The sequence below is a fragment of the Pecten maximus genome, chromosome 4 (assembly GCF_902652985.1).
Source record: "Pecten maximus chromosome 4, xPecMax1.1, whole genome shotgun sequence".
Lineage (NCBI taxonomy): Eukaryota > Metazoa > Mollusca > Bivalvia > Pectinida > Pectinidae > Pecten > Pecten maximus.
The window spans coordinates 20,634,297-20,655,069 of NC_047018.1; the positions used below are offsets into that span (position 1 = coordinate 20,634,297).

Sequence of the window (20,773 nt, forward strand, 5' to 3'; positions counted from 1 at the left end):
AACGTCTCAATTTATTTGGTTAGTAAACTCTGTTCCATTATATATTCTATGCTAGATAAGAAGATGACATACTTTTCCATTTTTTGTACTCTGTATCAACCCTGTGTTTGAGCTGGGCCTTGTCCTCTCGTGCTATTGGGTTTTGTTGGTAGAACTCAGCAAGGCTTGGTGGAAAACAGGCCAGTGTGTTAGGAGTCCAACTGTGTGGTGTGCTCTGCATGATCTGGGTGAGGATCTCTCGGAACCAGTTTGATGAAAATGTTTCCACGCCTACAACAATATCAACATTTTTCTCTAACAGCAGTTATAAATCTCTGAGCATCTAATTAATAAGTTAACTTTTTAATCCCAAGTCCATGAGGGAATGAATTCAACACTATGACAATTGTACATAATGGATGATACTGTGTTTATCTACAAATAAACCCCTTGTACTAATCTACCCCCCCCCCCCCCCCCCCTATCAGTTCAAATAACACTGCTTATGTCTGTCAGTCAGTTAATATTATTTTTCACTCTATTAAAACAAATTTTTTTATATCCTCCTCCTCCTCACAGTGCAACGATTGTTTTACAACAACCTGAATTGATCTCTGCCTGTCCTACCTGTGATGTGCATTGACCTGGCTAGGGTGAGGACCAGGGCGCGGTTCAGCTCCTCTGAGTCCCCCGACAGGAAGCCTGGTCGGTTTGGTTCATTGAGTAACCGTGACAACTGAGGTTGGACTTCAGCACTTCCCAGACCTGTGATTAACCTCAGGGCTGTACTCTCCACACTGTAAACACAAGTCATATGCATGAAAGAAAAAATGACTGGGAGAAAGGACTCTGTCGTGGTCCGTATTGTGTGGGTAACGTTTTGGTCCACTAAATAACCTAACCTGTTTCGTCACTAATGTAACTCTTCAGAGGTTACCCGACACCACTCGGGACCAATGCCCAAGGGTAATAGTTGCATCACCACCATTTTTTCACGAGCCATAAACAACTTGGGTTAGGCGTCTTACAGTACAGGACTGTCCATGACCTAAGTTTCCCGAGAAACACAAACCAACATGTGTAGGGTTAGAACCAATCATCTCAGACTTCCCCTAGGTCAATTAGTCTAATACTCTACCAACTGTGCTATCATGGTCTTAAAGTCAGAAAACGTATTTATAATGAATTATATGTGACATCAGAAGAATTTAGTAACAGTTTCAAATTTTAATAAAATTGTACTCACCATAACTGTAACTGGTTTTGATTTGTCTGTTGAAATGAGTATAATGTATGAAGATGACCCAGGAGTTGAACTCTGTAATGAGGTTGTGTGTGATGAAGTCTGTAGCTGAACATCTCCAACAGTGTGTGGAGGATTCCCCAGGCATGGCTGGTGAACACTGTCGGTAGTAGCTGGCCTGAGGGTACAAAACATATCTAATTATTTATATAATACAGTGGGGATTTTCCTGTCCTGCAGGTTATTTATAGAGAATAGGGGACTCCCAAGGAAGGACTACCAACAGTTGACTTGGGGACTAATGGGACATGGCTAAATAAATGCCTCAAGTTTCCACCAATCACTCAAAACATATGATAATATACATGTAGGTAGTGAAATGTCTTGAAAAGGGATTCAGAAGAACATTTAATTTCATGGTCTGCAGAAGACAACATGTGATCATTGCTTGATGAGTAATATGCTTACTGATGAATCCTTTGATGCCAAGAGATTCAATCTCCATATATACCAGTAGTCTACTGTAGGTCTCCACCAGAGCTGGTGCTGGGGCGATTGGTGACTTGGTCTTTGCCTGGCGAATAACTCGGTGGACAATACTGTGGATGAGGCTAGAACAGACAATAACAATGTAAAAACATACTTAAAAGAAACCACACTCAATGTCAATTTTATTACTGAATTCACCAAATCTTGGAGAATGTCTTATTAGTAAATGAAAAAAAACCACAAAAAAACAATAGAGCACGATCAACAACACTATTAATTTGTTTACTTTTAAATTATAATGTGGAAATTTACAAAAGACCATATACACATGTGTACAAATCAGGTGTCTTAAAAAATCCTCTTAAACCTAATTATTCATTAAATCTATATCAAATTGAATGTTGCTTATTGACCATAGTTATCTGCTTAAACAAATATCTGGAAATGACATACACATAGTAAAAACAACTTAAAGTAAACCCCCGGTTAGTTCGAACAAAATTAAATAAATATTGACGAACTTATTCGAATTATTCGAAATTATGCTTCAGAAAATAAGCGTGAGTTCGAACTATTCGAGTCAATATCGGCGAAAATCTCAGCAGAGTAAAATCATTAGACACAAACACATCCATCGTAAATCTGATACGTAATAACGGCGGCCTGAACAATGGCACATTTACAAGTAAGTAAAATGATAGTATTTCATTTAATTCAATATTAATTGATCGTTAACGTTCTTCATTTCGCGATAACTGATGATGGTTATTGCGCGAAGCCGCTCGGGCAATGCGTAGCTACAGTACTGTCAGTAGTCCCCAAAACATTACAGTACACGTTTCATTTGTGACACAAAAGTTAAACATTTGTACAGTATAATCCTTGCATGGTTATATTTTTTTATCTGAATGAGAAACTATCGCTATATTATTGTAATAAATGGTCTCTTAAATACGTCAAAAGCAGTCTACATAACCTGTTGCGTTTACGAAAGCACTACAGTAACTGTAAAAATAGGCGTTATATGTTGGTAAAATTAGGCCAGAACATCAACATGTCTGCTTTTAAATATATGCCCAGTCGTATTATCTACCAAACGTAGTTGATACCTGCATAATTATCCATCACTAATTGGGACACCTGTGGATTGTTTTGACTAGATATGAATGCTTTTCACGTCACTTAGCACGATCGGGCAGCCGATCCTTTCAACTTTGCCGCAAGCGACACCTCGCGTGGCCTGCTTACCTAGCGTGAGGTCCCATGTTTTCATGTAATACCTTGATTGGCAATACTTAAGAGATGTCCAGTCACAATTAAATAATCATAATGCTAAGTTAACACTAGTTATATGTGAAAATACACGGACGATTTCTTAGTTTGCCATACACAGCGCGAATACAAATATCGCATGTTACTTATACATTGTCGGGGCCTAAATTTGCAATCAGCTGTCTCGTGCGTGGTGTGTTTTGCAATGTAACAAAAACTGAATTAACGCTAAAATATGTGGCATATATTAAATCACAGATGCATTCTAATGATCACGCATACAATCTAATAAACTAAATGTGTTTGTTGATCAAATTTAAATCTTGGCAAATTTTTTCACCCGGTCATCGGGCCCGGGTCGTCGCGAGCTTCTTACTTTACGTTCTTCATTTGACAAGTTCGAACTATCCGAAATGGTATCTGATATAAACAGCCAGAGTTCGAACTATTACTAGCTAAAAAATTACCGTTTTTCTAGAAAAAAATGTGTGTTCGAACTATCCGCATGTTCGAATTAATCAGAGGTTTACGGTACCTTTATTTCTGACCTAATTTTTTTATGTTAGGTTACAGGGAATTTGTAAAACTAGTTTCCTATAACCTGGATTCATCAATAGCATGTACATTTTGTATACCTCATTTTGGCATGTACTGTTAAGGAGTCCAGAAGACTCATTGGTAACGGCTGTGTGGGTGACGATGCCACAATGTTGCCAGGCAATAATGTTGTGTGTTTACTGTCGCCATAGATACTCTCCACCAGTTTCCCCATAGGTAGATTAAAATATTCATTGTTTGTGCTGTCTGTAATATATAAAGTCAATGGAATATTAAAATGAATCAGTGAACTAAAAACATATATATGTTCTCTTATGTTACAAATGACCAACATACACGATAAAGGCTCAAATTATTATTATAATAAAGGTTTTACCAAAAGTTTGATGCAGAATGGATTATTTTTCAAAGAATCTATGAAACAGACCATGTCTTTCTCTACTGAATTTTATTATTTAATTCTTGAATATAAACATTAACAGTATAAGTATTGCCCTCTACTGAAGAATCAATGACATTAGGCCATTATTATAGTACTGTACCTAGGCCAGAAGTCAAAAAGTATTGGTAATCAATACCATACTGGCAGTGCTGAGATTTGTTAATTAATTCCATGCTGATGATGTCTTCATTACTCACACAGGAATTTTGAATTCTTGTCATATGAAAGATAATTGATACATCCAGCAGAATTTTAGTGTTAGTCCTGATTAAGTATAAAAATCGTGATCAAGCTTACTCACTTTAACTGCTGTCACACCAACATATTTCAAAGTACTTTAAATCTATTTAAATCCTCCCTATAAACAAATTTCTTGATCTGTCTTCAGCGATATATATCATTTCACAACATATATTGGGCTGGACAAATAATAGGATGGTAAGTATACTGTACAAAAATGTACCACAAAGAAGTTCCAGTATGATAAGATATACTTACAAGCGTTACACAACAAGGCTATCTTGTAGTCATTCAGTGACATGTTTTTGTTGTTAACACATTGCTTTAAGTATCTGAAACAGAAGAAATTCATCCAAAGATACAAATTGCTAACACATTCATCAATTTTAGATTACAATCTACATTAAATATTTTGATGAATCTTTCAAAAAATACATATATAGTATATTCAACATGAGTTTTTGTTTTTGATTGTTTTTGTGATGGAAGAATAAAAACATATAAAATAGATACACATAAAAATTGCTTTGATATAATCAAAACAGTTGTCCAACAGGTCATTGACTTACTCAAGGTGATCCTGAAGGGCATTGGGCATGGGTCGGGGAAGCTGGACCTTGTCAGTCTGTGCCTTTTTGTTGAGGTGTATCCAGATACAGGTACTGGACAAAGCATGTGTAGATGAGGCCTTGTTTGTGTCCGGCATAGGGATGATAGAGGTGTCCGAATACAACAGGTCATACAGCTTCATCACAGGCAGGAAGTCAGTCAACTAGGGGAGATAAATTACAGTACAGGTTATCATATGCTTCATCACTGACAGGAAGTCAACTAACTGGGGAGATAAATTACAGTACAAGTTATCATAAGCTTCATCACTGACAGGAAGTCAACTAACTAGGGGAGATAAATTACAGTACACTATCATATTATAGAGCTTCATTCCTAGGAGGAAGTCAACTAAGGGAGATAATTACCAATTTAATACATAGTATATAATACAGCTCAGCACAGGCATGGATTACATAACCCAAGTCAGTCAACAAGGGGAGATAAGTTCAATAAAGGACAAAAAGTCTGTCATGGTAACTGTTACTAAAATTTTGATTATGTACTAACAGAACATATCAATATCTTAGAAAATTATTATGTTTGAAACAGCTTGCTATCACAAAGTTGTCTTATAAATGAAAATACAATTTCCTCTCATAATTGTAGTTCCTACACAGCTAACATTTTAAGACATATTTTCTGAAATCCATATAAGGATTTTACTCATGTTTAATTAAAAAAAAATTATAACATGAAAAAAACAACAAAAAAACAAGTACTTAAATCAGGATTTAACACTTTCTAGTTCAGAGAATTACTATACAAATGCACTATATAAAAAGAAAATGGTGGCTGACAACCATGTGTTTACCAGTTGCGTCCTGTCAGATTTGCATACAGCTATTCATGTGTCTGTTAAACATGATTTTTAACATCTTGCAGACAAAAATATGTGTCCCCCGTCTGTATGCGGAAGGTGTCTGCTTTATACATACTTTCTATATAGTGATTTCCATTGGGGATTCCTGGCACTGTCCATTATGGACAGGTGTCTGCTATATAAGGGTGTCCGCTATTACAGGTTTGACTGTACTTGTTTGACTTGCAACATCTTTTTCATCGTGATGTCACTATTTTTTGCAGCACTGAGTGTATTTACAGTCAAAATGTTGTGATTGTACAGTGAATGGGTAGTATGCATTTTTCTGTGTACCCAACGTAAATATAGTTTAAACAATTTTACAACAAAAACTACTACACAATACACACTTACAGGGTTTTTCTGTATACTCCCGGATATAAACTGTAGCAAGACCCACATAAGATGATCACGACCTTTGTTCAGATTACGCCCTTTCAGCTGTAAACAAAAATTGAATCAGATGAGTTTCCAGGGATAAAATTAACATTATCAAATAATCTGAATGATATATTTGTCCGACTATGTGGCTTTTTCTCAGGGTAATCTGATTTCCTCCCACAGTAAAACCCTTAAGCCTTTCCATTCTGTCATCAACAGGAATAAGTAAAAGTTATTATTTCTGCAATTGTTTTAAAAGATATAAATATAAAAGTAAGCGTTAAAAGATGAAGTTAAATTGGCCCTCTTGTTTGGCTACAACAGTATCAAAAGTTTCACAGTACAATGTATTTTGGGCAGATAGAACTTGCCAAAATCTGTCCACAGGTTGGTATTCTATTTATGAATTCTGTTCTCATTAATTGAACAAGAAATGATGATGCATGCATTAAATATGATGAAGAATTTTCTCACCTTGTCATACAGAGACATGACCATATGTGGGAAACTCGCAAACTGGAATAGCACAAAGTAAATCACTTGGCTGGATAGGTGTTGCCATAGTAACTGACTGAGGCACTCATCATTGGCTACATCATCATTCTCAGATCTCTCCATTGCCATGACAACCAGGTCAACAAGTTGTTCCTCCAGCACTTCACATCTTTGTTTGACCTGTCCAAATATGATGTTAGAATGAGAAATTGACCTGTATATGTAGTTAACTATATAGTTAGTTTATTTTATTTTATCTAGCAGTAGATCTCTGTCTTGTGATGCAATACCAATTAGCCCTTTCCAAGTATAATGGAGCTGGGTGGAGTGTCATGTTACTGTGTTCTGGTATGACATTTCAGTGTGATGACACTATAATGCTACTGGGTAGGGTGTCATGTTACTGTGTCCTGGTATAGCATTTCAGTGTGATGACACTATATAATGTTACTGGGTAGGGTGTCATATTACTGTGTCCTGGTATAACATTTCAGTGTGATGACACTATATAATGTAACTGGGTAGGGTGTCATGTTACTGTGTCCAGGTATAACATTTCAGTGTGATGACACTATATAATGTTAATGGGTAGGGTGTCATATTACGGTGTCCTGGTATAACATTTCAGTGTGATGCCACTATATATGTTACTGGGTAGGGTGTCATGTTACTGTGTCCTGGTATGACATTTCAGTGTGATGACACTATAATGTTACTGGGTAGGGTGTCATGTTACTGTGTCCTGGTATGACATTTCAGTGTGATGACACTATAATGCTACTGGGTAGGGTGTCATGTTACTGTGTCCTGGTATAGCATTTCAGTGTGATGACACTATATAATGTTACTGGGTAGGGTGTCATGTTACTGTGTCCTGGTATGACATTTCAGTGTGATGACACTATATAATGTAACTGGGTAGGGTGTCATGTTACTGTGTCCAGGTATAACATTTCAGTGTGATGACACTATATAATGTAACTGGGTAGGGTGTCATGTTACTGTGTCCTGGTATAACATTTCAGTGTGATGACACTATAATGTAACTGAGACGGGTGTCATGTTACTGTGTCCTGGTATGACATTTCAGTGTGATGACACTATATAATGTAACTGGGTAGGGTGTCATGTTACTTTGTCCTGGTATGACATTTCAGTGTGATGACACTTTATAATGTAACTGGGGAGGGTGTCATGTTACTTTGTCCTGGTATAACATTTCAGTGTGATGCCACTATATATGTTACTGGGTAGGGTGTCATGTTACTGTGTCCTGGTATGACATTTCAGTGTGATGACACTATAATGTTACTGGGTAGGGTGTCATGTTACTGTGTCCTGGTATGACATTTCAGTGTGATGACACTATAATGCTACTGGGTAGGGTGTCATGTTACTGTGTCCTGGTATAGCATTTCAGTGTGATGACACTATATAATGTTACTGGGTAGGGTGTCATGTTACTGTGTCCTGGTATGACATTTCAGTGTGATGACACTATATAATGTAACTGGGTAGGGTGTCATGTTACTGTGTCCAGGTATAACATTTCAGTGTGATGACACTATATAATGTAACTGGGTAGGGTGTCATGTTACTGTGTCCTGGTATAACATTTCAGTGTGATGACACTATAATGTAACTGAGACGGGTGTCATGTTACTGTGTCCTGGTATGACATTTCAGTGTGATGACACTATATAATGTAACTGGGTAGGGTGTCATGTTACTTTGTCCTGGTATGACATTTCAGTGTGATGACACTTTATAATGTAACTGGGGAGGGTGTCATGTTACTTTGTCCTGGTATAACATTTCAGTGTAATGACACTATAAAGCACCATTGAGTGTGCCTGAATTCTATGGACTCAATGTTCATATCACCTTAAGAGCTGTGAGGATTTCAAACCCCAATCAAAAAACAGACCTGTTTGTTAAGACCAAGCATGCTGCCAACCATGTCTCGGGAGTAGGGTTGTTCTAACACATATCTGAGCAGTCCTGTCTGGGCCTCTGACAATGCCTGTAAACAAACCAAGTATCAGTTACATAGAGAAAGTATTAGGATATGAAATCACATCTTCTTAATCTAATTTAGAGTTGATTCCATACTGCTTGTCAAAAGGAAGGGGCCCGTCGTTGAAGGGAATCTCATTTTCCAGGGGCCCGTCGTTGAAGGGAATCTCATTTTCCAATGTAATTTAAAAGTTTATTCCATACTTCCTTATTTGAAGGGGAATCTTATTTTTCAATCTAATTTGGAGTATGTTCCATACTGATTATCAACTGTTACAAACCTTGTCATAAGGAAGAGGTCCATTGAGGGGGAATCTGAGACTGGTTGAGTTTAGTCTCCAGACATTTCCTGTAGACAAGGAGTGGCCAACTATGGGTAACAGATGAGCTCGTCCTGAATAAAAAACAGAATCAAACTAGGATTTTGGAAAAAAAATGCTTTCATTCTGTAATTGAAATGGGGCAAATTTTTGCATTAATAACTCTGCTATAATATTTTCTGGAGTCAATATGGTCATGAGCTATTGTTTTCACAACAACATTAAAATGAGACAAAAAAATAAAACTTTCTATATGCTTGATTTACATACATATCATCCTCTCAACATCCTTTCCTGAGCCAGTCAGCTGGGTGATTAATTTTAATCTCATTACAAGAAATGATTACTTTTTTACAGCCCAAATCTTTACCTGATACTGTGACCATCTGTGCTGCTGGCCTGAAACTGTTCACAAAGTCAGACAAGAGTTTTCCAAGCTTCTACAACAGATATTTGAAATGGTTTAAAACATTATATAGCATCTACAATAATTTTCAAAAACATGCCCAGAATGTCTATTTAACTTTACAAGACTTAGTATGCTTGAGTTGACAATCACAATGTACCAGCTACAGAAGTTTTACCAACAAGGACTTGAGTTTGAGAATAAAGTAACTTGTAACTTTAACCAATATGGGTTCATACTTGCAGTTTGAGAGTGCAGTGATGATTTGTGACCTTAATCTGTGTGACTACACTATGGGAGTTTATTATTTAGTTTGTGAATTAAATCAGTGTTTTCAGACTTTGCTTTCAGAGTGTGGTGATTTGCAATCTTATTGAGTGTGTTCAGTTTTGATTTGAGATCATCTTGATTTCGGACCTTATTCACAGTTTGGTTTGAGAATGTGCTGATTTGCGACCTTACCCAGTGTGGCCAGACTTTGTCCTCGGGACACACCTTAGTGATCTCATTCACAGCCAGATATGCAGGCAGTAGACACGCATTTCTGTCCAGTATATAGTTAACAACCTGTAATTATCAATACAGTGATGTGGTCAACAAAGCTGCAGATCAACAGATCAAAATAACATGTCACATAGTGACACAATTTCTGTGTATGCAATTTACAAAATTATTTGGAAATTCATCAATTTGAACATTATGGTAAATATTAAAAAAAAGTATCCAAAATATAGATATATTAAAAGGATTTTGTTCATGGATGCTCTAGTTTGGGCAACTAATATTCTCGAAACGAAAGTACTTGGCTGCATTTCAACACTTAAATCAAAATTGAGTGAGTAATAAACGTTTATGTTATGTTGTTTAAACTACAGAAAACTAATCCCTGTGGCAACTACATCTGCCTTGTATACAGCATATGTCCAATTACAGTATGGGAACTCTCGTAATTCAATCAACGGCATTTTACAATGGAGGTTTGATCACATTTGATGACACTTCATTTAATGTGTACCGAGTGGAGTATGAAATTGTTTGACAAGTTTTATAAAGTCCATTTTACATAGCCACGCTTGTAAGATTCTATTTATCACATAAGTTGTATTATGAGAATAGAAGTAGAAGCTTTCAAAATTTATTTCAATATAAGACAGACTTTCAACTCTGACAGTACAATTGTTTTTGCAGAGAAAATTGTTAGACATCTGATTCATTGCAATGTCATGAAGTATTTGTGACGGCACTCTCAGTGAAAGTTATGTATGTTGTAGATTTTAAATAGCCAATTTTTACCAGATATATGCGTCATGCTGTATACTTACATTGACAACAACATCTATTTGGGGCGTGAGAGATATGTTGCCAACCTCCGGTATCATCTGGATTTTTTCCATTATGGATCTTAGCAGGTCTCTGCAGCCCTAGGGAATCAACACCATTCTGTCAGTAACATAGTACACCAACCTCATACCTTGTATGCAGACATTAAGACCCAGCAAAATTTTCCTGTTATTTCTGTTCTATTTGTAACCCTATATTTTCTTTATAGATTAGTTGGTAAATTATCTAATAAATACAACCTCAGGTGAAAATCAGGTGTGTGTGGTCCAATTCCAACCTGGGGTGGTTTGTATTTGTACGGTTGCTGAGATCAAATACTATAACCTCCTACTATTATAGTTGTGTCAATAAGCAAGACTAATTGACCTAATTGTTCCGAAATATCATGAAATCCAGATTTTGTATTTATGAACATTGGAACTATTATATAAAGCATGAAGTGAGCACCTTCACAAGTATGTGAGGGAACTTGAGAAAACATTTTAAAAAATCCTTTACTTTATACTCTACACCTCCGATGATTTTCTTCAGGAGTTGAAAAGTCTTGGTCCACATGTGAGGAACCTCATAGTGAAGCCTATCCTGGTTCAGTATCGCCTCACAAACAGGTCTGCAATCATACCAATGTATGTACATAGTTGAAGCATTTGTCATAAGAAATAATCAACTTGTAAGCAATTTTATTTGCTGTTGATTTTGAGTGTGAATTTTCTTTTTTATTTACATTAACTATGAGAATATACTGAAACAAACAAGAGGCCCAGAGGGCCTGTATCGCTCACCTGGTTTCATGAGATATGAAACAAGAATGATGCTTAAGTATATATTGGCACTGGTATTGCTATGTCAATATATATCATAAGCATTTTATATGGGTACATGTACATTGGTTTTATTTTAATACTAAAAATGCTAAAAAGTGCATTAATTCATGAAATGAAATTGACATTTGGCGCGACCCCATAGGGATGCTACCACACAAATGTGAGTGATATCCATTGCTTAGTTTCAGAGAAGATCTTGTTTAGACCAATTGACCCCTTTTGACCCTGCCCTCTGTCCCCTGGGGGTCAGCTCCTTCCTTTATACAATTTTCAATCCCTACCCCAATAGGATGCTACCAGTCAAACCATTACTAAGTTTCAGAGAATAAGTTGTTTAAATCAATTTAGACAAATTGACCCCTTTTGGCCCCACCCCTCAGCCCCCTGGCGGCCCGGGTCAACCCCAACATTTGTACAATTTTGAATCCCCACCGCATAACCATGCTACCATACAAATGTGAGCAATATCTATTGCTTAGTTTCAGAGAAGAAGTTGATTTAACAAATTGACTAATTTTGGCCCCACCCCTCAGGCCCCTTGGGGGTCAGCCCCATCATTCATACAATTTTGAATCCCCACCCCATAGGGAGGCTACCAGGCAAAATGAGTGATATCCATTGCTTAGTTTCAGAGCAGAAGTCGTTTATATCAATTCTGCAAAACTGACCCCTTTTGGTCCCGCCCCTCAGCCCCCAGGGGGTCGGCCCCGTCATTTGTACAATTTCAAATTCCTACCCCAAGGTGATGCTACCAGTAAAATATGAGAGATATCCATTGTTTGGTCTGGAAAAGAAGTCAATTATATGAATATAGCCCAATTGACCACATTTGGCCCCGCCCCTGAAGGGTCAGTCCCATCATTTGTACAATTTTGAATCCCCACCTCATAGTGATGCTACTAGACAAATATGAGCGACAGGCATTGCTCGGTTTCAGAGAAGAAGTCGTTTAAATCAATATAGCCAAATTGACCACATTCGGCCCTCACCCCTCAGGCCCCTGGGGGGTCAGCCCCATCATTTGTACAATTTTGAATCCCCACCCCATAATGATGCTACCAGGCAAATATGAGCGATAGCCAATGCTTGGTTTCAGAGAAGAAGTTGTTTATATCAATATAGCCAGATTGACTACATTTTGCCCCGCCCCTAAGGCCCCTGGGGGGGTCAGCCCCATCATTTGTACAATTTTGAATCCCCACACCATAGTGATGCTACCAGGCAAATATGAGTGATAGCCATTGCTTGGTTTCAGAGAAGAAGTTGTTTATATCAATATAGCCAGATTGACTACATTTTGCCCCGCCCCTAAGGCCCCTGGGGGGGTCAGCCCCATCATTTGTACAATTTTGAATCCCCACACCATAGTGATGCTACCAGGCAAATATGAGTGATAGCCATTGCTTGGTTTCAGAGAAGAAGTCGTTTATATCAATAGTGCAAAAATGACCCCTTTTGGCCCCGCCCCAGAGGCCCCCAGTGGGTCAGCCCCATCATTTGTACAATTTTGAGTCCCCTACCCATAGGGATGCTTCTGACCAAATTTGTTCAAATTCCGATCAGCGGTTATGAAGAAGAAGTCAAATAAGTCAATTGTTGACGGACGGACGGACGGACGGACGGACGACGGACGCCACGGTATGGCATAAGCTCACCTTGGTCCTTCGGACCAGGTGAGCTAAAAAGGACTTGTGAACGAAACTGTAATTTTAACTCAATTTCTACAAAACGAAGTCAATATAGGAAAAATACATAGATCTACATGGATGAATGAGAGCTGGTGTTCTATACAGGAAAACACCTTTTCCTTTGTCACTAGAACAGGTAAACACCTTTTCCTTCATCACTAGAACAGGTAAACACCTTTTCCTTCGTCACTAGAACAGGTAAACACCTTTTCCTTCATCAACAACACCTGTCATGTGAACCTAAATCAAATGCAGGTAATGTCACATTCTCAAAATGACATTCAGGGTAGTTATAGAGCATCAAACACTTTAAATTTGACACCAAATAATTTCACTAATAATTGAACAGTACTATTACCCATTTAAGTATCCTATACCTTTCATTTATGGTACTAGTCTCTTACCTTGCAGGTATAATACTGTTTTCAACCATGGATTCCAACAAGCTGGACATGAGATTGACACGGCTAACATTGTTTTGGTCATACATAATTCCAACATAGGTCCGTAAGGCTAAATCCAGGGAATCCTAAAACAATACATGTCAAACAGACAATGTAACAAATGATTCCTAATAATGTAGACTTAACATATGTCAAACAGACAATGTAACAAATGATTCCTAATAATGTATAATACACATATGTCAAACAGACAATGTAACAAATGATTCCTAATAATGTAGACTTAACATATGTCAAACAGACAATGTAACAAATGATTCCTAATAATGTATAATACACATATGTCAAACAGACAATGTAACAAATGTTTCCTAATAATGTAGAATACACATATGTCAAACAGACAATGTAACAAATGATTCCTAATAATGTATAATACACATATGTCAAACAGACAATGTAACAAATGTTTCCTAATAATGTAGAATACACATATGTCAAACAGACAATGTAACAAATGATTCCTTATAATGTATAATACACACGTGTCAAACAGACAATGTAACAAATGATTCCTTATAATGTATAATACACATACGTCAAACAGACAATGTAACAAATGATTCCTTATAATGTATAATACACACAAGTCAAACAGACAATGTAACAAATGATTCCTTATAATGTATAATACACACATGTCAAACAGACAATGTAACAAATGATTCCTAATAATGTAGACTTAACATATGTCAAACAGACAATGTAACAAATGATCCCTAATAATGTATAATACACACATGTCAAACAGACAATGTAACAAATGATTCATAATAATGTATAATACACATATGTCAAACAGACAATGTAACAAATGATCCCTAATAATGTATAATACACATATGTCAAACAGACAATGTAACAAATGATCCCTAATAATGTATAATACACATATGTCAAACAGACAATGTAACAAATGATTCCTAATAATGTATAATACACATATGTCAAACAGACAATGTAACAAAGGATTCCTAATAATGTATAATACACATACGTCAAACAGACAATGTAACAAATGATTCCTTATAATGTATAATACACACATGTCAAACAGACAATGTAACAAATGATTCCTAATAATGTATAATACACATACGTCAAACAGACAATGTAACAAAGGATTCCTAATAATGTAGAATATACACATGCCAAACCCATTAATCATGAAGTCTTACACTTAAACATGCGACATGCTGTTGAATTTAATATTTTAATATAAACACTACAAGCAGAGCAGACAGTTTTTGTACATTTTTGCCACATGATAAACATTTATCTGGAGTTTGTGTGCTTATTAAACCCCTACTAGTTTGACCAGGAAAGGGGGGGGGGGGGGGGGCTATAGGTTTTTTCCACATTTGTTTTGTATGTACAGCGTAAAACCAATGATTGTAAATTAGCACTCTAGCAGCTTCATTCCTTGTGGGATCTTAACAAAGCTTTACACAAATACAAAAGACAATAATATCTTGGACAAGTTAATAGTTTCAGGATTGTAGGGTCAAGGCCACTGTTACCATTTTTTAAAAAAAAATCCTTGTTTTTATTAACTCTCCCTGTTGATCTGAGAGATTTTTTTATAGATTCATTGGTTTATGAAACTATATGCAGGATGTCAATAATAAACCCAGAATGTCTGACATAAATAAAAGAGGATGATACTGATGCAGAGGATGTGATTACAGCATGCATGATTTAGTTAGTTTATCAGTCTCCTTAAGACCCTACCAGTGAAAGTGGGAGGACTATGGGTTTCCTCTCTGTCCATCTTGTACATATGTACATAATGCCAAAGTCTGTCAGTACTCTAGTAGCTTCATTCCTTGAAGGATTTTGTTCAAACTTCACACAATGACAAAATACCATATATAAATCTTGAACAAGTTCAAGTTTCAGGGATTTTGGGTCAAGGTCACTTTTACTCTTTTTATTGGGGCCAGTAGCGGACATGTACTGCTTAAGCAATACCAATTATGCTTGTTTTAACTAGTTTTTTTTCACAAATGTTGTAAAGAACTACTGAAAATATTCAAAGACATCAAATAATGCAAAAGTGAATTTGTCTTTAACACGATAAAAATAAAAAGTTATGTTGTGTAAGTAAAATGCTCAAAAGACTACACTTGTAATAAATAACCAAACAGCGCAATCCGGATGTTATTAAAAAGTGAATATAATGTAATGCTTGTGATCAAATATTTTTATAATTTTCATATGATAAATTATTCATTTTTTGATGGAATCTGACAATGCATGTTTACAGCAAGTAATCATGAATTCCAGTATTTTTCAAGCACTCGTGAGCAAATTTCAGCACTTTTCCAGCACGGGCCCTAAATTGAAGCACTTTTCCAGCACTGACCCGAATTCAAACACTTTCATCATCTGTACGAACCATGTATTCCGAGGCTTTGATAAAAAAATGATCAAATTCACTCACCTCACCAAGTTTTTTCTTAAAAACAGAGGAACATAATGAGGTCCAATGTATTGAATTACATAGTGTATTATCGTACTTGCCAACTCGGTGGAGTATTTTTTGGACAGACTTACCTATCAATAATATTTCTTTATTATGCATGATTACTTAGTCCAACAGAAGAAAGCAGCTTGCAGTATAAGGTTTTAAGGCATGAAGTTTGTCAAAAGAACATCTGTATCAACTATGCGTACATTTTGGGGCCTGGGTTTTGGTAGAGGTGTATTATAATGATGCTATGGACCATGGGTCTGATATGGTTCTTGTTGTAACTCTCTTCTATTGAACTCTGCCTGTGCTACCCTGGATTTTCTCTGTGAACAATATACATCTTGTGCACACAAGTCCTTTATACCTGAGGTGTAGAGAGCAGAAGGTTCTTCAGCTTTCCTGTACAGAAATCTTTCTTCCATGTTTCTGATTCTTTGGTATGCAAGATGACAGAACAGAATGCCTCTTCAATAGCCTCCCCTTTCTAAATAAAAAAAGAAAACAACATCTACAATAGAATTAAACAAGAGATCCCAGAGGGATCTTGGCGCCCACCATTGAATGATCTTTATAGGTTCCATGTCAGATTGATCTTTTCTCTACTTTTCCCTTCCTCTAAGTCTTACTAATCTGTGTAAATTCAGAAACAGCCCTCTAGTACTTTTCAAACAAGGGGAACCTATATATAAAATTTAAGATTTTGCGATAATGGCTGTCTGTTGTTTTCGGATTGGTCCCAAAATGCAACACCAGGGACCAAGGGGAACCTACATATGAAATTTGAGAAAGATCCCTTCAGCACCTTCTGTAAAATAGCGATAACAAACTTCAATTGGACCTAAATACGAAAATTTGAGAAAGATCCCTTCAGTACTTTCTCAGAAATAGCGATAACAAACTTCAATTGTCAAAATCTAAGATGGCTGCCTGTCGGCCATGTTGTTTTCTGATAGGTCTCAAAATGTAATATGCATAACTAGGCACCAAGGGGAACCTATATATGAAATTTGAGAAAGATCCCTTCAGTACTTTCTCAGAAATAGCGATAACAAACTTCAATTGTCAAAATCCAAGATGGCTGCCTGCCGGCCATGTTGTTTTCCGATAGGTCTCAAAATGCAATATGCATAACTAGGCACCAAGGGAAACCTACATATGAAATTTGAGAAAGATCCCTTCAGTACTTTCTCAGAAATAGCGATAACAAACTTCAATTGTCAAAATCCAAGATGGCTGCCTGTCGGCCATGTTTGTTTTCCAATCGGTCTCAATATGCAATATGCATAACTAGGCACCAAGGGAAATCTACATATGAAATTTGAGAAAGATCCCTTCAGTACTTTCTCAGAAATAGCGATATTAAACTTCAATTGTCAAAATCCAAGATGGCTGCCTGTCGGCCATGTTGTTTTCCGATTGGTCTCAAAATGCAATATGCATAACTAGGCACCAAGGGAAACATACATATGAAATTTGAGAAAGATCCCTTCATAACTTTCTCAAAAATAGCGAAAACAAACTTCAATTGTCAAAATCCAAGATGGCTGCCTGTCGGCCATGTTGTTTTCCGATTGGTCTCAAAATGCAATATGCATAACTAGGCACCAAGGGGAATCTACATATGAAATTTGAGAAAGATCCCTTCAGTACTTTCTCAGAAATAGCGATAACAAACTTCAATTGTCAAAATCCAAGATGGCTGCCTGTCGGCCATGTTGTTTTCCGATTGGTCTCAAAATGCAATTTGCATAACTAGGCACCATGGGGAACCTATATATGAAATTTGAGAAAGATCCCTTCAGTACTTTCTCAGAAATAGCGATAACAAATTTCAATTATCAAAATCCAAGATGGCTGCCTGTTGGCCATGTTGTTTTCCGATTGGTCTCAAAATGTAATATGCATAGCTAGGCACCAGGGGGAGCCTACATATGAAATTTGAGAAAGATCCCTTCAGTACTTTCTCAGAAATAGCGATAACAAACTTCAATTATCAAAATCCAAGATGGCTGCCTATCGGCCATGTTGTTTTCCGATTGGTCTCAAAATGCAATATGCATAACTAGGCACCAAGGGGAGCCTACATATGAAATTTGAGAAAGATCCCTTCAGTACTTTCTCAGAAATAGCGATAACAAACTTCAATTGTCAAAATCCAAGATGGCTGCCTGTCGGCCATGTTGTTTTCCGATTTGTCTCAAAATGCAATATGCATAACTAGGCACCAAGGGGAGCCTACATATGAAATTTGAGAAAGATCTCTTCAGCACTTTCTCAGAAATAGCGATAACAAACTTCAATTGTCAAAATCCAAGATGGCTGCCTGTCGGCCATGTTGTTTTCCGATTGGTCTCAAAATGCAATATGCATAACTAGGCACCAAGGGGAACCCACATATGAAATTTGAGAAAGATCCCTTCAGTACTTTCTGAGGATTAGCGATAACAAGAATTGTTTACGGACGGACGGAGGGACGGACGGACGGACGGACGGACGGACGGACGACGGACCACGGACGCAGGGCGATTTGAATAGCCCACCATCTGATGATGGTGGGCTAAAAATCTAATGATATTTCAGGTAATGATTGAATTAAATTACCATTGTACTGGAAAATTCACTACCAATGCTTACTCTTGTATTTTGAATTTTGATCATTTATCTCCTTTAAACTCATGACTGAAGTTGATCAACTACATTTTACAATCATGTATATTAGATAGATGTGGTATGTTCATTGCTCTGAATGTTTGTCTATCATTGATCAATGTTGGTAAAATTTGCACCATGGACCTTCTGAATTTTTAGACACCATTTGGTGTCTCTTAGATTTTGGTGCAGACAAATTAGATATGGCATGGCAGAATACCTACCTTACATATTCAGATAAATGGATGATCTATTTATCCAGAAACACTCATTAATCCCATATTGATAGCTTATTCTGTCTGTTTTGCCCCTCACATTACCTTGCTCAAATTTTCATAATGTTGACCCGCCATTTTGTATAAGTGAAAGTACAACTAACCACCTATATCAGAACGCATTAGAATAAAAAGATCAAATATCATTTATTGTCATTTGTGTTTTACTTTTTAAAAAGTATAGATCAAGATAATATTTCCCCAAAACCTGTTATATTTAATACCAGAATACATTCTTTTACATATTATAGCTGGTGGCTATATAGACTAATCACTATATAGAAATAGATATTGTATTTTCCTAAATATTTTTTTCGGGTTGGTAATGTAAATATGATAGAGTCTATAATGCAATCAATACAATATTTAAGAGTCAGTGTGATGTTTCAATGACTAAATTGGCACCTTCATCAGACTAATGACCAATGTGAGCATACAAGCAATGACATATGAAATGTCCGAGATGTATATGGTAATAGACTCGATCGATTGTTAGGATGCTTTGTCTATCATTGAGCACTTGGAAAAGGAGACTATAGCCACTATAAACACTATAAATGGATGTCTTTGGGGGTAAATAAGTATCGCATTTATACATACATAGTAAATGTAAGGTAAGCAATAGACATTATGTCACTTTTATTCTACCTGCGCTATAATCAAACATGATGTCAGGGCCAGAGGAAACTCTGGCTATTTATAGCTATACCCAGGGATATACATACAGGGATAGGAATATATTAATCTGTCTCCATCTTTTAGTAACGATGTAGCGAGATGGCATCAAGTTAGCTACATTACCTTATTGTGAATTACTTTTCTTCGATTTTTGAAATAGTAAAAAGCTGAATACATTCTGCATGTAATGATTAGTTTTTTGAAACATTTCTTTTGTTATAAAAATATTAAAATTTTGCATCAATTATAGTTTTTTTTAAGCAAGTTTTCTCCAAAAGTACTCATCCGATTTTTGTCAAAGGTAAATACATTTGCAATGCTTGATCAAGTAATTAAAAGCATACAATTTTGAAAAAGTCAACTTATTTTACATCAAATAGCAGACCTCTGATAAAATTTATATGCAATTGTACTTTTGTCTGCTGATGTTTATTAGCAGTGATATAGTGGTAATCACGGCTCCGTGCACAAATACAGTCTTCAAATTAGTGGAGTCTTTAATCCCTCTATGTATGTCCATGTTGTAACAAACTGAGGAAAAAACAACACTTTTTTTTATCAAAATACATGTGCGCAAGACAACGCATGGAACTTGCAGGGGATGTTTAGTATGACTATAAATACTGTAGCTATTATAGCGATAAAGTAACATGTAAACCATGTTATGATTTATTATGATCCCACTTGCGATATTACATGGATCATGTCAATATATTACCAATATTTCCCCAACGACATCATACACACTGTCTTCAACCGTTTTTTGTGACATATTTGTTACGTTTGTCTCCTTCAGTTACAGGCTACTTATTGAAAGGAGGATGACATGTACACTCTAAACAGGAAAAACCGCCGGACGCAGCCATTTTCAAAACGCCAAAGATTCCGGTTATTAGTATCAAAGTAAGGCTTACTATTCTGAACTTGGAACAGTTGATAACGCCCACCGAAACATTATTCAGGTTATGTGGTGATATGCTCGGTAAATATTCATACACTCAGGTATTGGTAAATAAAACTTTGATATCGACAGTGATATTTTAAATCCAAAGATTGTATTGTTTTGATA

At 36.5% G+C, this 20,773-nt stretch overlaps 1 protein-coding gene across 1 annotated transcript in view; it reads right to left on the reverse strand.

Annotated features, from left to right (window-relative positions):
- Positions 1–20,586, reverse strand: part of LOC117325458 (mediator of RNA polymerase II transcription subunit 23-like) — a 44,389-nt gene extending 23,803 nt beyond the window's left edge. The window contains exons 1-18 of the mRNA XM_033881673.1: positions 20,423–20,586; positions 16,467–16,586; positions 13,570–13,694; positions 11,152–11,263; positions 10,635–10,733; positions 9,775–9,879; positions 9,277–9,346; positions 8,868–8,980; positions 8,498–8,593; positions 6,550–6,750; positions 6,049–6,135; positions 4,793–4,995; positions 4,482–4,555; positions 3,619–3,787; positions 1,691–1,833; positions 1,226–1,400; positions 607–776; positions 73–270 (exon numbers count right to left, since the gene is read on the reverse strand). Of these exons, the coding sequence (XP_033737564.1) occupies positions 73–270; positions 607–776; positions 1,226–1,400; positions 1,691–1,833; positions 3,619–3,787; positions 4,482–4,555; positions 4,793–4,995; positions 6,049–6,135; positions 6,550–6,750; positions 8,498–8,593; positions 8,868–8,980; positions 9,277–9,346; positions 9,775–9,879; positions 10,635–10,733; positions 11,152–11,263; positions 13,570–13,694; positions 16,467–16,586; positions 20,423–20,476 (2,314 nt within the window). The 5' untranslated portion in view covers positions 20,477–20,586. The remainder of the gene's footprint in view (positions 1–72; positions 271–606; positions 777–1,225; positions 1,401–1,690; positions 1,834–3,618; positions 3,788–4,481; positions 4,556–4,792; positions 4,996–6,048; positions 6,136–6,549; positions 6,751–8,497; positions 8,594–8,867; positions 8,981–9,276; positions 9,347–9,774; positions 9,880–10,634; positions 10,734–11,151; positions 11,264–13,569; positions 13,695–16,466; positions 16,587–20,422) is intronic.
- Between the last annotated feature and the right edge of the window lie 187 nt (positions 20,587–20,773).